The 24,794-nt window shown below is 36.5% G+C and overlaps 1 protein-coding gene across 1 annotated transcript in view; it reads right to left on the bottom strand.

Annotated features, from left to right (window-relative positions):
- Window positions 1-1,060: 1,060 nt before the first annotated feature.
- The window catches only part of LOC148774855 (uncharacterized), a 143,486-nt gene continuing 119,752 nt past the window's right edge, over window positions 1,061-24,794 (bottom strand). Inside the window, exon 5 of the mRNA XM_088827853.1 lies at window positions 1,061-1,210. Within this exon, the coding sequence (XP_088683979.1) occupies window positions 1,061-1,210 (150 nt within the window). The remainder of the gene's footprint in view (window positions 1,211-24,794) is intronic.

Raw genomic sequence — 24,794 nt, 5'->3', positions numbered from 1 at the left:
ACTTTTTCTATAGTGTTGGGAGACAGTTTTCCACAGGTCACTCAGTGCTTTGTTGTTGCTTGATGTGCCAAAAATTCAGAGCCTTGTGTCATTTTTCAGGATTGTCTTTTCGTAGAGTACCCTTGAGGGATGAGGTGTATCTCCCATTGAGAAAAAGAGAAGGCTCAGCCCATAAAGTAACTAGATTTCCCCAATCTCAGTGTTCTTCTACAATGAGATCCACTTTGAAACAGTAGCAGACTACCTTTTTAGCCATAAGGATAAGTTAAGATTAAATTTCAGAAATGAAAGTTTTCATGATGTGGATGGCTTCATGAATAAGATGACTTTTTGGAAGAGGAAGTACAAGGAAGGTTCAGAGTTAGGAGAAACCCTGAGATCTGAGAACGTGCGGTGCTGTGTTGTGCTTAGTCATTCAGTCATGTCCGACTCTCTGTGACCCCCATGGATTGCAACCCTCCAGGATCCTCTGTATATGGGGGTTCTCCAGGAAAGAATAGTGTTGCCATGCCCTCCTCCAGGGGCTCTTCTCAACCCAGAGATCAAACCCAGGTCTCCCGCAATTGAGGTGGATTTTTTTACCTACTGAGTAACCAGGGAAGTCTGCAATCTGAGAAAGCATTCACCCAAATAGTGGGCAAGAGAGAAGGGAGTAATGCCCTAATTGCTAATGACCTTGAGAAGCAACGAGTAGAATTGAAGCAACAAGCTGCCGAGGTGGAATCTACTTGTTGACTACTCTCCTCTGAGGAGGAACAGGAAGAGCTATCATGGTAATGGGGCAGCAACCACTATGGCTACAGTAGATAGATGAGGTAACTATGGGTAGGAAGCCCGGGTCCTGAAAGCTTAAAAAAAAAAGAAAAAAAAGGCATCAGCAATGAGAAGCTTGAATTTTGAGAGATACTGGATGAACCAAAAAACACAGAGGTCTCTTTGGTTGGGTTGTGGTCCACTGTCATCCCAACCAATTGGGGATTATTAATGCTTATGGTTCTACTGAATCCTTGCACCAAAGTCACTTTCCACCCAGTCTGTTAGGCAGAGAAGGAAACTGAATTCAATCTATAGACTGCGGGACAAAGTCACTGTGGAACAGAGATGCTGACATGGCCTTGCTGATGCCGCTTTCAGCTGATTCAATTCTCTTCTGCAGTGGCTTTGACATCTGCACATACCACTGAATTGATGTGCTACATGCTTCTATCTCCTGTCCCATAAGGGTTACAGAGAATTCACCTTTTCAAAGATTACCACGAGGGAAAAAATAGTAGTGGGGCAGATCAATCCCTTCTCCCCTTCCAATTAACCCCTTTACCCTCTCCCTTCCTGGCTAATCAAACAGAAGCAAACTGAACTACAAGAAATAAATGAAAACCCAAGTTTTAGTTAAAGGTTTAATGACTGCCAGAGTACTCATAGAGATTATTTCTCAGAACGGTGCCTACCAGATGAAACTACCAATTGTATCTCTTTAGTTTACTGAAAAAGGTCACATTTTAACCAGCTACTAAACGTCTCTTGAATTAGTACCCATGACTCACAGAGGCTTGTACCTCTATGTTCGTGCTAAGTTGCTTCAGTTGTGTCTGACTTTTTGCAACCCCACGGACTATAGCCTGTGACATGGGGATTCTCCAGGCAAGAATACTGGAGTGGGTTGCCAGGCCTTCTTCAAGGGGATCTTCCTGACCCAGGGATCGAACCCAAGTCTCCTATATCTCCTCCATTGGCAGGCATGTTCTTTACAACTAGAATCACCCAGAGTCCTTGTACCTCTACACTGACATCCTTATTTGGGAGTGCATCAATTTGAATTCAATGACTAACAAAATGGAAAATACTCAGTAGGTTTTCTTGGTTAAACAGGTACAATCTGTTCAAGAGTGCAACTGACCTGACCCTAGGACATTTCAGATTTGCATGAAAACATGCTGTTCCTCCTTTAAGGAAACTTCATCCCCGACTTGAATGTCTAAAAAATGATATTTGCTCAATAGGGAGTTTAATTGATGGGCATCATTCACTGATACTGTTCATCAGTGGAAGCTAACAGCGGCCATTGGATAAGAGCCGCAATCTCACCCCACTGACAACTCTGAAGACCAACTGTGGTGAAGGCTGGTCATTACAATAGGTTGAATTTGAAGCAGTGACCCTTTTCTTAGACAGTACTTTAGTGGATCATGTTATATTTTTATATAATGCTGTACATAACATGCAGGTATATAATAGGCATAGTTTTGTGAAGTGAAGTCACTCAGTCGTGTCCGACTCTTCGCGACCCCATGGACTGTAGCCTACCAGGATTTTCCATGGTACTGGAGTGGGTTGCCATTTCCTTCTCCAGGGGATCTTCCCAACCCAGGAATCGAACCCGGGTCTCCTGCATTGTAGGCAGATGCTTTACTGTTTGAGCCAGCAGGGAAGTTCTAGGCATAGTTTTACTAACTCTTAAGCTTCTGCCAGTGGCCTAGCCATCTGTTCTATTACTTGGAAGACTACAAAATGGCAGATTAAAGATGATCCTTTCTATGGCTGCAGAATGTAGAAGGCAATTGTGGTTGTTCATCTGGCAGTCTGAGCTGCGCATACAGATGCTCACAGTAAGGGTCATTCTCTGATGAGTCTCAATGGAATCAGCTGCCGATCAAGCCTGCATTACTCACATTGGTGCCATTGTTACCTCGATGCATCATCACACAAGGCATGATGGTAAACTGGACACAATGGAAAAGGTCAACTGTTTCTGATGCAGAAGCTAACTATAATAAAGACTTCACTTTTTGATGTTTCACTGCTGACAACTTTTAAGCCTCACTCTTCACTTTTCCTTTTCTGTCCCACATCTGGTCAAACTAATGAGAAAGCCTATGCGAGCCTTCCTTCGGTGCCGCAGGAAGTTCAAACCACCCACCAGAACACTTACACTGCTCTACCACCTAATCACCAAAAGACTCCCAAGCCAGTCTCTCTCCCTAATCTCTCAAGCTGGTTTACTACCTGCCTGTGAGCCACTGTGCTCTTCCTAGAAATCCTTGTCATATGAGTAATAAAACTTCCCATACACTTACAGTGTATCTGTGGCATTAGCACTGAAAATATTCAAGCCAAATTTGCGGGTGGGAAAATGTATTCTATTTCTGGGGAATCTTCAGAACAGTTGGAGAAGAGTGAAGTGTGGGTGTCTAGACAATGACCAGCACATCTCAGGTCTCTCTTTTTCTCTCTGACTTGCTAACTGCTGGTGAGCACGTTCTTTGATCTCTACTGCTGCCTGCTGACAATTTGCACTTCAGGCTGTTTGATGTTGCATTTGCCGAGTTGTACTGAGTCTCTGTTATAGTATAGATTGAACTAATTCAAGTCAGAAGTCTGAGTAATTGAAATTTAGGAACAGGTACATGAGCCTAGAGCTCTCCCTGAAATAGCTCCCGGTTGTGTATCTTGGCCCAGAATGATCTGTGTGTACCAGACTGAATTGTGTGTCTCACTTCCAACATAAACTGCCTGACACTGTGTTCAGCACAGTGTCGCTTGTTCTGTAACCATTGGTCGTATGTGAAATTTGGATCAGCAAGTTTTTACAATGTGGTGATAGTCCAGAGATAATAAATGACAGAATTTGTATTTGAAACAAGATATTCCTGATACTGAAACCTCTTCATTTATGCATACACTGTTTAAAATTGGCTTATTTAAAATTAAATTATACAAAGCATGCAAATTACTTCACAATGAAAGAGTAAGATGAGAAATTCTTAACATAGTCTTATTTCTTCCTCAAACTCTCAACTGTATGGGAGAAAAAAGAAAGAGAGGGGGTGAGGAGGGAGAGAGTGAATGTGCGTGAAAGGCGTTAAAGCCCATAAAATATGACTTTTATTGCTTGAATGACAAGACAGTGTGATTCACTTCATCAATCATTGATTGAATTTATAGCTCCCTTTACTGCATTTCATAAAGCAGGCAGTTTGAAAATTTATCACCAGAGCATGTCTAGAGAACAGAGAATCACACATATTTTTAGAGCCTTGAAGACTTTATATCAAACTAATTATATTTTATAATGAGAAAAACCATGTTATAGATAAGATAAAAATTTAAACATCAAAAAAGACTTCCAAAAAGAGGTAAACACAGAAAGGGCTGAAACCACTAAATGTCTAATTGTGCATCAGGTTATAACATAGGACATAAACCTTATGTCATCAAATGACACATTGCTGAACTATGATATATTTTCATTATTGATTACCACTGATAATGGAGAGGTTTCTTTTAAAAATATGGGTAAAGAACATGTGAATTTATACATTGGATTGTGTCTGTAAAGGCCTAGTCAGGAGAAAGAAGCCATTCCTATTATTTTAAGAGACAATTTAATATAAAAATTATTAATTAGGTATATATATGTATATATATATAACTTTTAACCTAATTATACATAATTTTATATATATTTATTTATGTGCTAGGTCTTTATTGCAGTGTGCAGTCCTTCTCTAGATGTGGGGCTCAGGCTTAGCTGCCTTGTGGCATGTGGGAACCTAGTTAACGCACCAGGGATCAAACCACAACCCCTGCATTGGGAGGCAGACTCTCAACCACTGGACCACTTTTTTAAGGAAGTCCCAAAAGTTATTTTAGCCAGAAATTTCCTGACACCTTAGGCAACAAATAGCTAAACTGTATCTTCTCATAGATGTTGCGTGCTTAAAAAAATGTTTTAGAAAAAATTGGGCAAATACAATTTATTCTGAGACCGGAGGGGAAGTGGATTTGTTGAGGGACAGGGAAGGCAAGGAGGAAAGAGAGCTTGTCACGAGGAGGGAGAATGATGAGGAAAGGCAGCCTGACAGAAATAAGCAGGTTGCTTTCTGTGGGGGACACGCTTCACCCACATTATCCTACTTGATTCCAAACTCCTTTATGGAACATGTGTGCTCACTCACTCATTATCTCCCTTTTTTAAGAGATTTAAAGAGGACAAAATAAGCCTACTGTTTTGATCAAGACAACAGAGCCAGAAAATTGTGGTTGGATTTGAATTCGGGAGAAGAAAGTACACATTCTTAACTATTAATGTGCTTCTCTAGGTGTTACAACATTTTTTTAGGTTGGTTAACCAGCAGAGAAACAGAACGAATTGCTTTCTCAACCACATCAATAGCTGATAAGTACTTGAATTTCATGTTTGAGGCTGCTGTGCATTAGATTTTTTTTTTATCACATATTTATACAATTTTAATTGCTCTTGATCCAGTGAACATTTAATGAGGAACAAATTTCTGATTAGTCTAGTGGTGAGAAAAATGCAAGGTACTACAAATTACTACTAAAAGCTTCTACAAGCAAAAACTAAAATTTGCAGGTGATTATTTTTCTACAAAAGGGCTCATTGGTTTTAGTAAAAAGTATCATTTCTTATGCCATAGTTTAGTGATTTTCTAAAACACAGTAGGTAGAGAGAGAAAGAAGCTCAACAAAATATCTAAACTTTTAACAAATATCCAGGTTGGAAATTTAGAGATTGTTTTTAATAGTTCATCAATTAGGTCTTTGCTTCTTGGCACTATCACAAAAGATGTATTTTTCTATCTGTAACAACGAGGTCTTATTTTATCATCTGGAAAATTGAGACAATAATACCAACTTTACAAGGTATTGAGAGGATTAGGGAATACATAGGTGTAGGGAAACATCTCCATGATGAATTTTTTTAAATGTTTATTTATTTATTTGGCTGCACCAGGTCTCAGTTGAGGCATGTGAGATTTAACTGCCTTGCCAAGGATTGAACCTGGGCCCCTTGCAGTTGAGTCTTAGCCACTGGACCACCAGGGAAGTCCCTCCAAGATGAATTTGAAGAGAGAGTAGATGTAGGACTGATTACAGAACTTCATACATAAAGGTCAGATGTAAGAAAGATCATGGTGTTCTTAGAGAAATAAATTGATGAACCAACACTGATTTTCTTCTCAAGTGGTTAAGTGTTCTCCTTTTCAGTGACTTGAAGGATGGTCTAGCTCTTCAGGCTCTTTAATCTCTCCACTTTGCTGGAGATAAATTATTTCATCCAGCTTCTAAATACTGCATGAATTACATCTTCAATAAAAATTTATTTCCATCCCTTAGGAGAATCCACCTATTCAGGAAATACTATCCTTTATGCAAGTTAGTGACTCCTTCCCCATAAAGATATTTCATATTGCAGCTTCCTCAAAGGCAAAAGGTGGGGAATTTTTGACAAGGGGATATGGTTTCAACTCCCATTCTCATCATTTTCAAACTGGATGACTCTCAGAAAGTATGGTGTTTTCATCAAGATGATGGAAATTGTGAATTTCTACCTCACAGAGAATTGTTTTGTTGAATTAGATAAGATGTGAATAAATCATCAGGTAGTAAACTTTTATTCAATTCCCCCCAACCTTCTTATAAAGGAAATACAATCCTTCTCTAATCATTTTAGTATCCCAAAATGTCTGGAAGACATTGTTCTTGATTTTATGTTTATGATTTATATTATCATGATTTGTTTTGTATGGTTTCCTGGTAGCACAGTTAGACTAAGACAGAATATAACCACAGTGATATAATTGATTGTGCAGAACATGTCAAACATGTGCAGAGAATATTGAGATGAGAAAAATGATCCTTTTTGTTCATTATGAATTTTATGCATACTAGGATGGAAAAGATAAACTCATCATAAAATGCTGAGTTAAATGAACAAAATGATGGCAGGATCTCTACAGCACATCAAGAGAAAATATCACTCTTATGTGGATTCTATAAATAGCAATAGTGACAGGATATAGCAAATATCAGATAATTTTGCATGATGAATCAACTTTTCCTTATCACACACTAACTGAAAAAAGCGAATAATCTTCAGATAGAAACTAAGAATTACTGCCAAAGAAAGTTGGCCCTGAAGCTGTGAAGGCCAAGGTGTGGTAGATGCAGTGGTATAAACATAAAAACATTTTTTAAAAAGTTAAAAACATCTAGAATGCCCTTTACATAAAACAGGTTATTGTGTGCTGTATATTCTCATATTTTAGTAATATAACCTTTACTTTATTACGAAATATACAAAGTATGAACTGAGTAAAGTGAAAGTTGCTCAGTCGTGTCTGACTCTTTGCAACCCCATGGAATTTTCCACGCCAGAATACTGGAGTCGGTAGCCTTTTCCTTCTCCAGGGGATATTCCCAACCCAGGGGATTGAACCCAGGTCTCCCATATTGCAGATGGATTCTTTACCAGCTGAACCACAAGGAGAGCCCATGAACTGAGAGGTGCAACTATTTTGTTAAAACTGAAGCATGCTAAATCTCATCAGTCATGTCTGACTCTTTCTGACCCCATGGACTGTAGCCTGCCAGGCTCCTTTGTCCATGGGATTCTTCAGGCAAGAATACTGGAGTGGGTTGCCATTTCTTCCTTCAAGGGATCTTTCCAACCCAGGGATGGAACCCTTATCTCTTATATCTCCTGCATTGGCAGGCGGATTCCTTACCGCAAGCCACACCCTGGGAAGCCTTTGTTAAAACTAACCCCAAGTAAACCAGGAAAACTTTCTTACTTCCCTTTTTATCCAGTAAGTGACATGAGAGTTCTGATATACTATGCTGAACTCTTCTAAGATATTTCTCTACTATCATATCCTATTATGAATGATACCAGAAATGGTAGGGACCTAACAGAAGCAGAAGATATTAAGAAGAGGTGGCAAGAATACACAGAAGAACTGTACAAAAAAAGATCTTCACGACCCAGATAATCACAATGGTGTGATCACTCACCTAGAGCCAGACATCCTGGAATGTGAAGTCAAGTGGGCCTTAGGAAGCATCACTACGAACAAAGCTAGTGGAGGTGATGGAATTCCAGTTGAGCTATTTCAAATCCTGAAAGATGATGCTGTGAAAGTGCTGCATTCAATATGCCAGCAAGTTTGGAAAACTCAGCAGTGGCCACAGGAAGGGAAAAGGTCAGTCTTCATTCCAATCCCAAAGAAAGGGAATGCCAAAGAATGCTCAAACTACCGCACAATTGCACTCATCTCACACACTAGTAAAGTCATGCTCAAAATTCTCTAAGCCAGGCTTCAGCAATACGTGAACCATAAACTTCTAGATGTTCAAGCTGGTTTTAGAAAAGGCAGAGGAACCAGAGATCAAACTGCCAACATCCGCTGGATCATCAAAAAAGGGAGAGAGTTCCAGAAAAACATCTATTTCTACTTTATTGACTACGCCAAAGCCTTTGACTGTGTGGATCACAATAAACTGTGGAAAATTCTTAAAGAGATGGGAATACCAGACCACCTGACCTGCCTTTTGAGAAACCTGTATGCAGATCAGGAAGCAATAGTTAGAACTGGACGTGGAAAAACAGACTGATTCCAAAAAGGAAAAGGAATACATCAAGGCTATATATTGTCACTCCACTTATTTAACTTATAGGCAGAGAACATCACGAGAAATGCTGGCCTGGAGGAAACACAAGCTGGAATCAAGATTGCCGGGAGAAATATCAATAACCTCAGATATGCAGATGACACCACCCTTACGGCAGAAGGTGAAGAAGAACTAAAGAGCCTCTTGATGAAAGTGAAATAGGAGAGTGAAAAAGTTGGCTTAAAGCTCAACATTCAGAAAACTAAGATCATGGCATCTGGTCCCATCACTTCATGGGAAATAGAAGGAGAAGCAGTGGAAACAGTGGCTGACTTTATTATTTTGGGCTCCAAAATCACTGCAGATGCTGATTGCAGCCATGAAATTAAAAGATGCTTACTCCTTGGAAGGAAAGTTAAGACCAACCTAGATAGCATATTAAAAAGCAGAGACATTACTTTGCCAAGAAAGGTTCGTCTAGTCAAGGCTATGGTTTTTCCAGTAGCCATGTATGGATGTGAGAGTTGGACTATAAAGAAAGCTGAGCACCGAAGAATTGATGCTTTTGAACTGTGGTGTTGGAGAAGACTCTTGAGAGTTCCTTGGATTTCAAGGAGATCCAACCAGTCCATCCTCAAGGAGATCAGTCCTGGGTGTTCATTGGAAGGACAGATGTTGAAGCTGAAATTCCAATACTTTGGCCACCTGATGCAAAGAGCTGACTCACTGGAAAAGACCCTGATGCTGGGAAAGATTGAGGGCAGGAAGAGATGGGGACGATAGAGGATAAGATGGTTGGATGGCTTCACTGACTCAACGGACATGGTTTTGGGTGGACTCTGGGAGTTGGTGATGGACAGGGAGGTCTGGCATGCTGAGGTCCATGGGGTTGCAAAGAGTTGGACATGACTGAATGACTGAAGACAACTAAGTTCTAAATAGTTTGTTCAGCCTGAGAGTAGGAAAACAATGCAACAAACATCGGTCTCTGACAACCAGGTTGGTACTTTTTAGGAATAGAAGAAATCTATTGGCATATTTTAAAATGTACTGATTATTTAAACCGAAGTTTGTACATAGTCAGGATAAACCTGCCTTACTGATCATTCTATTTGGAAAGATCCCCAGCAACTACTCCTTTTCATTAAACAAATAAACAAATGAAAACTTATATAGGGATTTTTAAGGTAAAAAATCTATAGTTAGCAAATTTTGACATTCGCTGTGCTATTTCTAAGTAGGAATGTAGCAAACCTTTTTGATAACTCAAATATTGTTTGGCAACTTCATTATTAATTAACAACAGAATTCCAAGAAAACATGGGTAAAATCATGGTTTTACTTACTAATCTGAGATTATTTATTCTCTAATGGAATAGAATAATTCTAAATTCGGGAAGAAAAATAATCCAGTTAGATTTTTAAATGGTCAAGTAGCATGATGTAAATATGATACAACCACAAGAAATACATTTGTGTATCTAATGATGAGAAGTGGCAAAATACAACTGAGTCATTTAAAAATGATTTTTTTATCACAAAAAGACTAATTTTGGGGGGCTTAAAAGAAAATACCATGCAACATTTCTATTAAAAGCCCACTAACTCAGATGCCGTGTGGGGCCACCCAAGACAGATGGGTCATGATGGAGAGGTCTGACAGAATGTGGTCCACTGGAGAAGGGAATGGCAAACCACTTCAGTATTCTTGCCTTGAGAGCCCCATAAACAGGATGAAAAGGCAAAAAGCTAGGACGCTGAAAGATGAACTCCCCAGGTCAGTAGATGCACAGTATGCTATGAGATGGTTGGATGGCATCCCCAACTCAATGGACATGGGTTTGGGTGGGCTCCAGGAGTTGGTGATGGACAGGGAGGCCTGGTGTGGTGCGGTTCATGGAGTCGCAAAGAGTTGGACACGACTGAGCAACTAAACTAAACTGAACCTAGATATTAATTAATGCTAAACTGACTCTACAAGAGCACAAGTCTCTTACATTTACAAGCAAACAATTTTCATTGAAGTATTAGCATATATAAAGAAAAATGCACAGAGTCCAAAGCATTTGTACATATTTTTGCATCCTGGTTATCTCCACTCTGATGAAAAAAAACAAAACCAAAAACTAGCACTTCAGAAACATTTTCTGTGTTCTCCTCCAGTCATTACCCACCAAAGCAATTGTCATTCTGATTTCTGTCACTGTAGATTGGCTTTGCTTTTATAGAAATGGAACCCAACAATCTTGTTTCCTACTCTGGCTTACTTTCTTCAACATTATATCTGTGAGACATGTGTGATATTACGTGTAGCAGTAGTGTGTTCATTTTTATTGCTGCATAGTTTTTCATTGCATAATTATGAGATCATTTATCCAGTCTGAGAAGTATACAGTTTTTCTCCAGATTTTGGCTAGTAAATATATTTCAAATATTATTATTTTATTTGAATATAATGTTTTGGTACACACATATATATAATTTTGCTGAGTATATTCTTAGGAGCAAAATATCATAGGATGTTGCGCATATTAAGCAAGATTTAGTAGACACTGCCACATAATTTTTCAAAGTGGTTTTATTAATTTATACACCAGCATTTTAGAAGTATGTAGGAGTGTCTCATTATGGTCTTAATTTTCTTTTCCCTGATGATTAATAATGTTGAGCTACTTTTCTTTTTAAAAAAAATCACTGGAGAATGGATTTCAAGTCTTTTGCTTGCTCATCCTTTTATTATGTATTTCTTTCTTCATGGTATAGGAAATCTTTTATATTTTAGAAACCTATTTGTTGGTATGTACATTAGATACTGTGTACGTATATGTAGTTTCATTTCTTTTAAGGGTGACTTTTATGGAAAAGTCTTAATTTCAATGCAAGCCACTTAATCAATATTTTTCTTTATAAGTAGCTTATTATATAATGCTGAAGAAATATTTTTCTATCCCAAAGATCTGTTCTTTTATGTTATTTTCCAGAAACTCGATCATTTAATCTTTCAGATTTCGGTTTAAAATTCTTCTAGCACTGAGTTTTGTGTGTGATATGCCATAGGAATCAAGATTTATTTTTTCCTCTGGATACCTAGTTGTCTCTAGTAACTGGTGATCTCTCACCGGTCTCTCTCACTGGAGATTAATTATGCATGCTCAAACAATGTCATATAAAACAAAGCACTTAAGATACACTTTTTTATGCCTGACTTCCTTCACATAGCATATGCTTTTGAAATTAATTCATTTTACTTTGTGGTCAATAGTTCATTTGCTATTGTTATTGCAGGGTAGAATTCCATTGTATGAATATACCACATTTGCTTAGCTGTTCACCTCTTGTTAGCTATTTTGTTTGTTTCCAGTTTTTGATTACTAGGAATAAAGCCGATGTGACTATGTACACAATATTTTGTGGACAACTGTTTTTATTTCTCTTGGGCCCATACTCAGGAATGGATATGCTGATACCATGATAAATGTATGCTTAATTTTTCAAGAAAGTATTAAATCTTTCCAAAGCAAGTATACTATTTTATACTTTTCTATCACTGTATTGGCTTTCCTGGTGGCTCAGTCATTAAAGAGGCTGCCTGCAATGTGGGAGACCTGGGTTCAATCCCTGGGTCGGGATGATTTCCCCTGGAGAAGGAAATAGCAACCCACTCCAGTATTCTTGCCTGGAGAAGTAATTCCATGGACAGTCCATGGAATTAATTCCTGGTGGGCTACAGTCCACGGGGTCACACAGAGTCTAATCACTATGTTAGAGTCTCATTTGCTTCATATATTCTGCAGCACTTGGTATTTTTCAAACCCAGTTTACCAATTTATTTTTCTTTCATGGTTAGTGATTTTGTGTCATGACTGGGAAATTTTTGTCTACCCTAAAGTCAAGAATATTATATTCTAAAATTTTGTGGTGTTGATTTTGTGCTTGCATCTATGAGCCATTTTAAGTTAAATACTGAGTATGGTATGATGTGAGGATTGAAGTTGAAATTTTACCCTTTCCCGTTTGGTACAAATGACTATATGTGTGTGTGTTTGTGTGTGTGTGTGTGTGACTATTTCTGGACTCTTGATTCTGTTCCTCTTATCTATATACTTATTTTAACACCAATAAAATATTATTTTGATTATTGATTGATTCATAATAACTCTTAATATCAGGTAGTCTAAGTTCTCAAACTTTATCCTTTTTTTAAAACTGATTTTGCTCTTCTAGATACTTTGCATTTCTATATAAATTTTAGAATTACCTTATGATTCTACACAAAGTGGAGTTACATTACAAAATAAATAGAACAAGTTGGTAAGAATCCATATATTAACATAATTGCACTTTCCAGCCAATGAAAATAGCTAATTTGTTCATTTATTTGATTATTCTCCCCTCTGTCCTTTAGTTTAAAATTGGAGAGAAGGCGTCTGCTCTCATTCAAAACTTCTGATTTAAAATGCACATCTTTCTTTCTTTTTGGTCACTATAGGATCAGAGTTCTAAAGCTGGCTTTGTACTCATCCAGAGTTGAGAGTGAAAATATATTTTACCAGGGTAGTATGTTTGGATATGAGATTGTGATGATAATTATGTACGCATTGTTCACATATCACACATGGGAGGATGGAATTTTTTTGTATAAAAAGAAATCTTTCTTTAATTATCAAAATGTGTACTCATTTTTTAAGTCCATTTAAAGGAATATTTATATACAAATTCACTCAATTTCACTTGACACATAGCAATTTGATCCTTAGGAAACCATAAATGGCAAATGCAGTCACCACAGAAGATGGCACTGTTTAGGAAAGAACACATACATACCCCCATACAATAATAGATAAAACCAAAAAATGCAACTCTTAAAATTGGGCAGAAAAACAACAACAACAACAACAAAATTTATACCTATTCCCTTTAAATAAAAGCTGGACAAAATTTATCATCAGAAAGACTTTTATTTGGGAAATCTTGCTCTATATTTTATTGGGCATATCAACTTTGGGATCAGTGAAATACCAGTTAGTTATTGGATTTTAAAAACCAGTTAAAAAGACAAAAATCTTCACTTCATTCTTTACATATGCTATCTTCTCTAAATTGTTTAGAACTTGAACTCAAATTATGACTGAACACAGAGATAATAAATTTTGTATGTCTTTCATAGAGAAATATACTTATGCCTAGTTGGTCAAGAGTAAGTAAAATTTTAAGAATATTCTAACACACTCTATTATATTTTCTCTTCTAATAATTAAAAATCTGCCTTAATTGAACAGTAGTAAATATCATAATATCAGGCCATTTGAAAAAGATGAACACATGATCTCTATGGAGAAATTTTACAACTTCAATAAAGATGTGTGTGTGTGTGTGTGTGTGTGTGTGTGTGTGTGTGCGCGCGCGCTCAGTTGTGTCCAATTCTTCACGACCCCATGGACCAGACGGCCAGGCTCCTCTGTCCACAGCATATCCCAGCCAAGAATGCTGGAGTTGGTTGCCATTCCCCCTCCAGGGGATCTTCTCCACCCAGGGATCAATCAAACCTGCGTTTTCTGTGGCTTCTGAATTGGCCGGCAGATTCTTTACTACTGGGCCACCTGGGAAGCCCAAGAACTTAGAATGAAAAGTGAAAAATGAAACATTCTGTCCTCATCACAAATCTCAGCAATTCAGTACCATGATACTAAATAAATACTATCAGTGAAGAAGTATGTCCCTAATAAGTGAAAGCAATTCTCTTATTTCTTTTTCTAAAAACAGGCAGGCAAAACATAGTTGTAATTCCTCTATTCTACATTGATGAGACATTTCAGGACAATACATTTGCTTGGAATAAAACATTTTAAAATAAAATATAGGTAATATATTATCTGAGAGCTTTAAAATGTTTTCCATAGAGCTTTCTTTATAATGTATATTGTATATTCCTTGAAGAGACTCCATTTTACTAAGGAAAAAGTTTCAGCATGAAAGATACAAATACAAAACAATTTTCTTTGTTGTGTAATAAATTGACTTTACAAAGCTATAAACTATTCTGAATTTAAGGGCTTTTGGAAATAATGACCTTCATTAGAGTTTGTAGGGTATTCTGGGCAATAAAATTAAAAAATGCATCAGCAGAGTAGTTTCTTCCTGAAAATGGTCACCTTCACTCTGTAATAAATCACCTATGTTCATAAAAGAATCTCTGTGGAACACTTCAAATTTGTAAGCATATATCTTCACTTTGAAATTTTATAGCAAATGTATAGTTTATTTATGGCTAGATTAGAGTTACTACATAAAAGGATATCACTGCTTTGAAAAGTGTGCTTATGTAGAAATATAAAAGTACTTACCAGTTACTTATCAGGCTTAGCAAAAAGGTAGCCCCCAAATGTGTATAAGTTAAATTATTTGAATACACATATTAGCTGGTCCTTTCCACTGATCTCACCGACTCAAGGGACATGACTTTGAGCAAAATCTGGGAGATAGTGAAGGACAGGGAAGCCTGGCATGCTATGTAGTCGAGATTGCAAAAAAGTGGGCATGACTTAGGGACTGAAAAACAGTCACTAATCTTTATTCTTATATAACAGGTATTATGATTTCATATGTCCTCATTCTTCTCATTAAGAATAAATGAGCTTATGATGGAAGATAAAAATATATTTTCTAGCAATAACAGCAATAATAAATAGTAGACTCTTCTTAAATAGACTTTTAATTATCTATGAGTATAAATAATTTTATTAAATAATATTACAAGAAAAATCATTTTCCTGCATATTAATATGATGACTTGAAAATCTGAACTATTTTTAATGTCAATATTTTTATTGATTTAAGCATAATCACTCAGTACAGTCACTCAGTCATGTCCCACTCTTTGCGACCCCATGGACCACAACATGCCAGGCTTCCCTGTCCATCACCAACTCCCGGAGCTTGCTAAAACTCATGTCCATCGAGTTGGTGATGCCATCCAACCATCTCATACTCTGTCATCACCTTCTTCTCCTGCTTTCAATCTTTCCCAGCATTAGGGTGTTTTCTAATGAGTCAGTTCTTCGCATCAGGTGGCCAAATATTAGTTTCAGATTCAGCATCAACCCTTCTAATGAATATTCAGGGCTGATTTCCTTTAGGATGGACTGGTTGGATCTCCTTGCTGTTCAAGGGACTCTCAAGAGTCTTCTCCAACACCACAGTTCAAAAGCATCAATTCTTCGGTGCTCAGCTTTCTTTTTCACACATCCATACATGACTACTGGAAAAACCATGGCTTTTACTAGATGGACCTTTGTTGGCAAAGTAATGTCTCTGCTTTTTAATATGCTGTCTAGGTTGGTCATAGCTTTTCTTCCAAGGAGCAAGTGTCTTTTAATTTCATGGCAGCAGTCACCATCTGTAGTGATTTTGGAGCCCCCCAAAAGAAACTCTCTCACTGTTTCCATTGTTTCCCCATCTATTTCCCATGAAGTGATGGGACCAGATGCCATGATCTTAGTTTTCTGAATGTTGAGCTTTAAGCCAACTTTTTCACTCTTCTCTTTCACTTTCATCAAGAGGCTTTTGAGTTCCTCTTCACTTTCTGCCATAAGGGTGGTGTCATCTGCATATCTGAGGTTATTGATATTTCACCCAGCAATCTTGATTCCACTTTGTATTTCATCCAGCCAGGCATTTCACATGATATACTGTTCATATAAGTTAAATAAGCAGAGTGACAATATACAGCCTTAATGTAGTCCTTTCCTACTCATTGCAAATATTATAAACTGAGAATATATCTCTTACATAACTTACTAGGGGATTTATAATAGTTTACAGGGTAGAAGGACCAAAGACGAATGCCAAAATAATTTCTGAAACTGAAGCATCATTAAGCCATGCCTTTACATTAAGAAATCTCATTTTCTACACTTTTAATTGGTATGTCTCATTGAACTTAATACTCTCTGCCTGTTGACCTATCAATCAATTATATAGTATAACATACACATATGTATGTATATACGTTTATGTATAAAAATATAACATAGGAATATATTTTATACAAGATATGTATTATATATAATGCATATCCAATTTTTCTTTTTAGGATGTAAAATCTTTATGGACAAATCTTGTCTGTATCTCCTCAGCTGCTAACACAGCGATTTTCACAAAGTAAAGTTTCGACAAATTATTTTTTATCAGTTTTTAAGTCAATATTTCATCTTAGATTTCAATTACTTAATAGTCAAATAAGTTATATTATAACTAATATTTACTGGGTGGTTTCTATGTGGCCCCTATTTTTCAATCTGTACTAATCCCTAAAGTGCCATAGAATAAATATATTAATAAACAGTTTATATGAATTATCAGTTTCTGATGATAATCTAACCTAAGTCAATTTCATTTTCATTTGGAAAATTTAGAAGATTGATATTTTAGGAAAATATTCCAAAGAATAAAATATGAATTTTAAAAAATGAAAGCAGGCTTGTTATTGAAAAGAATAAAAACTGGAAATTAATTAATATAAGCTTCTTCAAAGTTTGAACTAGCTTGGGAATAGAGTTAGCCAAGTTTCAGTTCAGTTCAGCTCAGTCGCTCAGTCGTGTCCGACTCATTGCGACCCCATGAATCACAGCACGCCAGGCCTCCCTGTCCATCACCAACTCCCGGAGTTCACTCAAACTCATGTCCATCAAGTCAGTGATGCCAAGTTTAAGTAAACAGAAATAAAATTGTTTCTATTATTGTGTTGCTTAAAGTCTACTAACTAGATAATCTCCTGGATTTGTATTATGGGATCAATTCAGCATCACTGTAGGATAAATGAGGTATGTTAAATCCACTTAGAATCATATGTCCTGACTCCATTATCATTCCATTCTGCAAAATATGTTACTACCCAAAGAGTGTATCTAATGTCTTACCTTGTAGAAACTATTGTTTTCTTGAAGATAATTTTTTGTTTTTGAAAACAAGTGTGCAGATTAGATTTTTTAGAAATGTATTTATATCATTTACATAATTTAATTTTAATTTTAAACATTTTCAACTAAGTAAACATAGTATATAATGTATCCATGACTTTGCAAATTATCACAGTTTCATCTAGAATGATTTAATAGGAACATCCTTTTCTTGATTTTGAGACCTAAATTATCCACATCAAATCCAATGAAAATCAATATCTCATTAGATTCTAATTGGCAAATTAATATGTCTTTTTATTGCTTTATTTTGGAGCTGATGGGAATGCCAAAGCAGAGGCTGAGGAAATCCTTTAAAACAAAAAAGATGGTATCAAAATTTTGATTCAGCCATTTAAGAATAAATAGAGAAAACTTCTCATCAGAAGGTCAGTGATATTTTCAATAAAGAAATTACTTTTCCTTTAAAAGTACAAATGGAAAGGAATAAAGAAAAAAAATACCTCTAATGCCATCCTTTTGAATGGCTGCAAGAGCTGCTTTTACTGACAACAGGCTACAGTGCCCTATGTATTCATTTCAAAACTGTCACATTTATTTTAAATATGATTATTTCCCTTTGTGCCCATAAATTAAGGGCAGCTACTATTAACTTTAATTACTTTCTGTAGCAGCATGCAGCTGGGGAATATTTTGCTCTCAGAAAGTGTAATTACAAAGAAAGAACTCTTCTACACGTAGATCATGCTCTCTTGTTTATCTTCATTCATAGACTCAAGATTGCAAAGTGGAGCCATACAATACAAAGAGAAATTTGCTTAAAGAAAATAAAGGCCAAATTACACACAATACCTTGACAGAACTGCTGTTAGTAAATCTGACTATTTTCTTTGTGCAAATAGACTTTGTGCAACAAGCAACAGTGAATATCATTCCCTGTCTACTGAATGGGAAAACAAATAACAGAATCTGTCTCAGTAATAACTACTTATGACTTTTGGCACATTATTTTTTCAAAATTTAGTTTATAGAAGTCTCACAGGAATTAATCAATATGACCATGAAAAATATTCATAGTACTCCTGAAGTAATGAGGTCATTTTTGTATCTACATTATAAAAATGAGAAAACATGTTTATGATGCTTCGGAATGTATATTCATAGTGATACAACTATATACAAAAATATAAACCAAACTGATTTTTCCAACAAATGCAACCAATGTTCCTGATCTTGTTCATAAAGTTATGCTTCATTGAACTTAGTTGTGTTGAGAGTGACAAAAGTTTATTAAGGATTTACTAACTTTACTTCTTCTATTCGAAGTTACCTATTTTTTTCTCCCTCAGACCATATCAAAGAAATACTCTTTCATATCAAGACAGTAGATAGAAAGGTAAAGACAGGAATTGTGGTTACAGTATTAAAATATATTTAAGCATGTTGTGTTTATATGTAAACATAAAATATTGAGAAATTTTTTAGCATTTAATAGTAAATAGTAAGTTAAACCTTTTAAGATATAGTCCAGATTGAACTGAGCAAAAGAATCTTCATGGACAGTGAGAGAATGAGTTTCAAAATAATGATAATAGTAACAATAATAATAATAGATTAAAAGACAAAACTATAGAGACAGAAGGGAATGACTATGCACTCTGGTATTCTTGCTTGAAGAATTCCATGGACAGAGAAACCTGGCAGGCTACAGCCCATGGGGTCACAAAGAGTCGGATGATAGCTACTAGCACTTTCATTTTCATAGAGACAGATCTTTTTTTTTTTTTTTAATAGTAAAAGTAAAGAAAATAGAGAAGATATTGAGAGGAAGGAACAAAGTTTTGTGCTTCTCTTCTAAGAAAGTAATGGACAGCTCTGCATATGAATCAGTTTCCAAGTAATCCAGAAAATGAACCATGGCTGAGAACAAAGGCTCTGGAAAGCCACACGTCAGTCAGCAGACAAGCCGAGGAGACTACAGAACCTCTGGAAAACCTCCAGAATCAGCACAGAAGTGCTCTCCACAAAGCCCCTCCCTGCCTAGATGAGCCTGGAGTCTCCTCACTCTCACACTATAGTGGGAATGAAATACATTTGAATAACTGATACCTGCTAACCCAATGGACCAGTTCCTTGTATTACTATTCTTATTTTTTTTTTTTTGTTAGGTATCTCAATTAGAATTCAAGATACACAAGTGTTGCCTTCAAAACTGTCACACTAGTAGGTTATGCAGAATGTTTAAAACTTCACTGTCACTTAAGAAAACAGATGGAGAACATTTCTTTTAAAATCATTTTCCAGGTCACTTTGAAGCTGCCTTCTCACTACCCTACTTCCAAAACAAATTGGAGAAGGTAGATTTGTAGCACACCTCCTAGTAAAGGCAGAAATATCTTCAAAATTCATTTAAGCTACCTCTTGGAAGGAGCTTCTGTTCAAATACTTTCACAATCAAAGTGTAGTCCATCTCCAAAAAATGTCCATTCAATTTTATGTGTAAGAGTTTTAACAGTCTAATCACATCCCCCACACTTTAGATACCAAGGACTTTGGGATATTTCCAGAACTCAAATTCATCTTCAAAGGATGGCTCTTTGCCACTGCTTAGTAATGTCTGGTGAATTCGCTTTTCCCCCACAAAAGTAGATGATAGTTTTTCAATATACTCACAAGATCATATAGGGAAAATATCTCTTATTGATAAACCCAAGATATTTTTACACCTCTGTTTAATTATACAGTTCTCTACATGAATATGGATATTCAAATTGTGAGTTATCAGAAAGAAAATTAATATTACTATATTTTATATACAAATAGTTTCAAATATAATTAGATGTTAGAAGTTACTAAATTGTCATAAAGTACAGTACAGTGTGAAGATATTTCTGAGTATTTCACCTACTTTAATAAAAACAATTCTAGTAACAACATAATTTTGGAGTAAAAAATAGGAAAAAATATTTTCATATCAACCTGATACATCATTGTTGAATTTTTTTTATATTCCCTACTAGTGCTTGTCTATATACATAAATAATTTTTAAACTATATTTTTATAGTTACATTTAGATGTAACAAATTATATTTTAACAAATATATTATTAACATTTTAAATCTAAGAACATTTGCAAGACCCTTTAAAACAATACCTATAATTAAGTGTGAATGAATCTGAGGTCTCTCAAAGGCTTTAATTTCTGTAACATTAGCACCAAACCTTAAAGTAATTTAGAATTATCGTCACAGCTAAACAAACAAATTAACAAGAACAAGAGTTTTTGAGAGGTGTAACAATTATTCATAGCATTTTCTCTTTACTGATTCAATTACCTAATACCTGTATTTTTCTGTACAATTGTATTCTAACCAATATTTCTCACTAACAGTTCTTTGGAATTTTTTTTTTTTCCAGATTGTTAATGACTATGTGTCCTAGTTTTCCCACCCCACCCTCCGCCCCACTCAGTGGATTTTTATAGTCAGTCTTTTAAATGCTTCTTTTATTTTTATAGTCAAATAGCAAAATAGTAGATATCTTTCTAATTTTTTTGTTTTATCTTTTCTTTGTCTGTCTCTGCTTCGATCATCAAAGAACAAAACAACAACAACAACAAAAAGCACCACCATACAACGAAATCAACCATCTGTTTGGCAGGGCAGAGAGAAGAGCGGGAATGTGGTAAATTATGATCTAGTGATGCACAGGAGCTGTTTATCCTGGACCAGTAACCTCATGGTTCAGTGATAATTCCACAGGGATCAATGAACCAGGATGAAAGAAAACAAAACCAAAGTGTTCTTGTCATGAGACCGTTTTATAAGCAACATTTGAAAAACCTTGCTACTTTTAACAGAATACTGCTCTTTGCTGTTCATACACTGTAAAATGATCCATGTAATTTGTTATTATAAAACTGCCTGCAGCATTACAGGGAGACTTTTATCAAATGTCTGGGGAAATCAAATCAATAAAGATTTCCAAACAAGTGTCTATAAAATATGTTACAGAGAAGTAGCTTAAACAAGGTCACTTTGTATGCATATATGTATACACGTAGAGATCAAGAGACCACTGTCTGTTCAATTCCTGGGTCGGGAATATCCCCTGGAGAAGGGATGGGCTACCCACTCCAGTATTCTTCAGCTTCCCTAGTGGCTCAAATGGTAAAGAATTCACCTGCAGCATGGGAGACTTGGGTTCGATGCCTGGATCGAGAAGATCCCTTGGAGGAGGGCGTGGCAACCCACTCCAGTATTCCTGCCTGGAGAATTCCCATGGACAGAGGAGCCTAGCAGGCTACAGTCCATAGGATGAAAAAGAGTCTGACATGACTGAACAATTAGGCATAGCACAGCACAGAGATGCATATCTCATTCCAGAAAGACTTAAGAGGATTCATAAAATTACATGAAATGAAGCAGGATAAAAATGCATTCAAAGTACAAAAATGCATGAAAACTTTTAAACAGAAAATAAAAATACAAAAGGAAATTAGAGTTAAGGAGTGAGGATGGTATAAAAATCATATTTATAAAGATATACATGACAAAGAAGTATTTTTCTCTTCCTTAAAGCTGATTTTAATACCTTTTGTGTATTCCTAGCCTTTTATCTAATTTGTACTGGTGAAAAAAGTGAAGAAGAACTAAAGAACCTCTTGATGAAAGTGAAAGAGAAGAGTGAAAAAGCTGGCTTAAAACTCAACATTCAAAAAACTAAGATCATAGCATCCAGTCCAATCACTTCATGGCAAATCGATGGGGAAATTATGAAAACAGTGAGAGACTTTATTTTAGGGGGCTCCAAAATGACTGCAGATGGTGACTGCAGCCATGAAATTAAAAGATGCTTGCTCCTTGGAAGGAAAGCTATGACAAACCTCAGTTCAGTTCAGTCACTAAGTTGTGTCTGACTCTTTGTGACACCATGGACGGCAGCACAGCAGACCTCCCTGTCCATCACCAACTCCTGGAGTTTACCCAAATTCATGTCCATTGAGTCGGTGATGCCATCCAACCATCTCATCCTCTGTCATCCCCTTCTCCTCCCACCTTCAGTCTTTCCCAGCATCAGGGTCTTTTCAAATGAATCAGCTCTTCGCATAAGGTGGATAAAGTATTGGAGTTTCAAACATCAGTCCTTCCAAAGAACACTCAGGATTGATCTCCTTTAGGATTGACTGATTGGATCTCCTTGCAGTCCAAGAGACTCTCAAGAGTCTTCTCCAACACCACAATTCAAAAGCATCAATTCTTCGGTGCTCAGCTTTCTTCATAGTCCAACTCTCAAATCCATACATAACTACTGGAAAAACCATAGCCTTGACTAGATGGGCTTTTGTTGGCAAAATAACACCTCTGCTGTCTAGATTGGTTATAACTTTCCAAGGGGTAAGCATCTTTTGTGCAGTGATTTTGGATCCTCCAAAAATAAACTCAGCCAGTTTCCACTGTTTCCCCATCTATTTGCCATGAAGTGATGGAACCAGATCAAATGATCTCAGTTTTCTGAATGTTGAGCTTTAAGCCAACTTTTCACTCTCATCTTTCACTTTCATCAAGAGACTCTTTAGTTCTTTTTCACTTTCTGCCACAAGGGTGGTGTGATCTACATATCTGAGGTTATTGATATTTCTCCTGGCAATCTTGATTCCAGCTTGTGCTTCCTCCAGACCAGCGTTTCTCATGATGTACTCTGCATATAAGTTAAATAAGCAGAGTGACAAAATACATCCTTGATGTATTCCTATTCCTATTTGGAACCAGTCTGTTGTTCCATGTCCAGTTCTAACTGTTGCTTCCTGACCTGCATACAGATTTCTCAAAAGGCAGGTCAGGTGGTCTGGTATTCCCATTTCTTTCACAATTTTCCACAGGTTCTTGTGATCCACACAGTCAAAGGCTTTGGCATAGTCAATAAAGCAGAAATAGATGCTTTTCTGGAACTCTCTTGCTTTTTCAATGATCCAGCAGATGTTGACAGTTTGATATCTGGTTTCTCTGCCTAGTCAAAAACCAGGTTGGACAACCGGAAGTTCAAAATTCATGTATTGTTGAAGTCTAGCTTGGAGAATTTTGAGCATTATTTTACTAGCTTGTGAGATGAGTGCAACTGTGCAGTAGTTTGAGCATTCTTTGGCATTACCTTTCTTAGGGATTGGAATGAAAACTGACCAACCTACACAGCATATTAAAAAGTAGAGATATTACTTTGCCAACAATGATCTGTCTAGTCAAAGCAGTGGTTTCTCCAGTAGTCATGTATGGATTTGAGAGTTGGACTATAAAGAAAGCTGAATGCCAAAGAATTGATGCTTTTGAACTGTGGTGTTAAAGAAGACTCTTCAGAGTCTCTTGGACTGCAAGGAGATTCAACCAATCCATCCTAAAGGAAATCAGTCCTGGGTGTTCATTGGAAGGACTGATGCTGAAGCTGAAACCCCAACACTTTGGCCACCTGATGCGAAGAACTGACACATTGGAAAAGATCCTGATGCTGGGAAAGATTGAAGGTGGGAGGAAAAGGAGATTACAGAGGATGAGATTGTTGAATGGCATCACCGACTCAATGGACATGAGTTTGAGTAAGTTCTGGGAGTTGGTGATGGACGGGTAAGCCTGGCATGTTGCAGTCCATGTGGTCACAAAGAGTCTATTGAGACTGAACTACTGAACTGAACTGATCGTAAAGAATGTTTACTTTCCAGTAACTGTGAAACAAATTTATATTATTCTCTGATAAAGATCTTCCTCCATTGCTTTATGGCTTTGAATATGAAATGAGAAAGTAATATTAAGAGCCCTTGCGGTCATTTTGTGGCCAAGAACACCGGAGTTCGGTCTCGTGCTTTGAAATCATAAAACTGTTAGAACAGTATCAATAATAATGTATTGATAAGCCATCTCTGCTTTTGAAAGTCATAACTGATCTAGTTTTTTGTTTCTTGTTGCTGTTCACTTATTAGTTTAAATAAACTCTATTATGACTTGAGTGTGGCTGCATATTTGTCTTTAAGTAATTAACATTCAACATAACCAATGTATTTAAAACATACATTGTTTTAAAAAATTTAAAATTTTTCAGAGTTCTCATTAATGAACATATGGAGCAAAATCCTTCTAAGCACAATGACACTAAATCCAAGTGCATTTTTGAGAATTTTGACTCTTGATAGAATCATGTGAAAGGAATGGGTTTACAAGATTAATATTTAGAGACTGTAAAGGAAAGTATAACTTACTACTTTCCCCACCATCACCCAAGAAAGTCATCATTCTTGCATGAAAGCCTTTAAAACACAAAAGTCATCAATCCATGACTCACGACTCACGGTGGCAGAGTTAATTGTTGTATCACAGTTGGAAGGGGAGACACAATTTTGGCATAAATATCAAACACTGGCTCTACACAAAAGTTACTCATACCAATCAAGAAAGCAAAGAATTCAATTTTTTTTC

Source organism: Moschus berezovskii, chromosome 19 (genome assembly GCF_049115385.1).
Source record: "Moschus berezovskii isolate FMDL1 chromosome 19, NW_MosBer_1.0, whole genome shotgun sequence".
NCBI lineage: Eukaryota > Metazoa > Chordata > Mammalia > Artiodactyla > Moschidae > Moschus > Moschus berezovskii.
The sequence above is the reverse complement of the archived record's forward strand: the minus strand, read 5'-3'. Positions and strand labels throughout refer to the sequence as shown.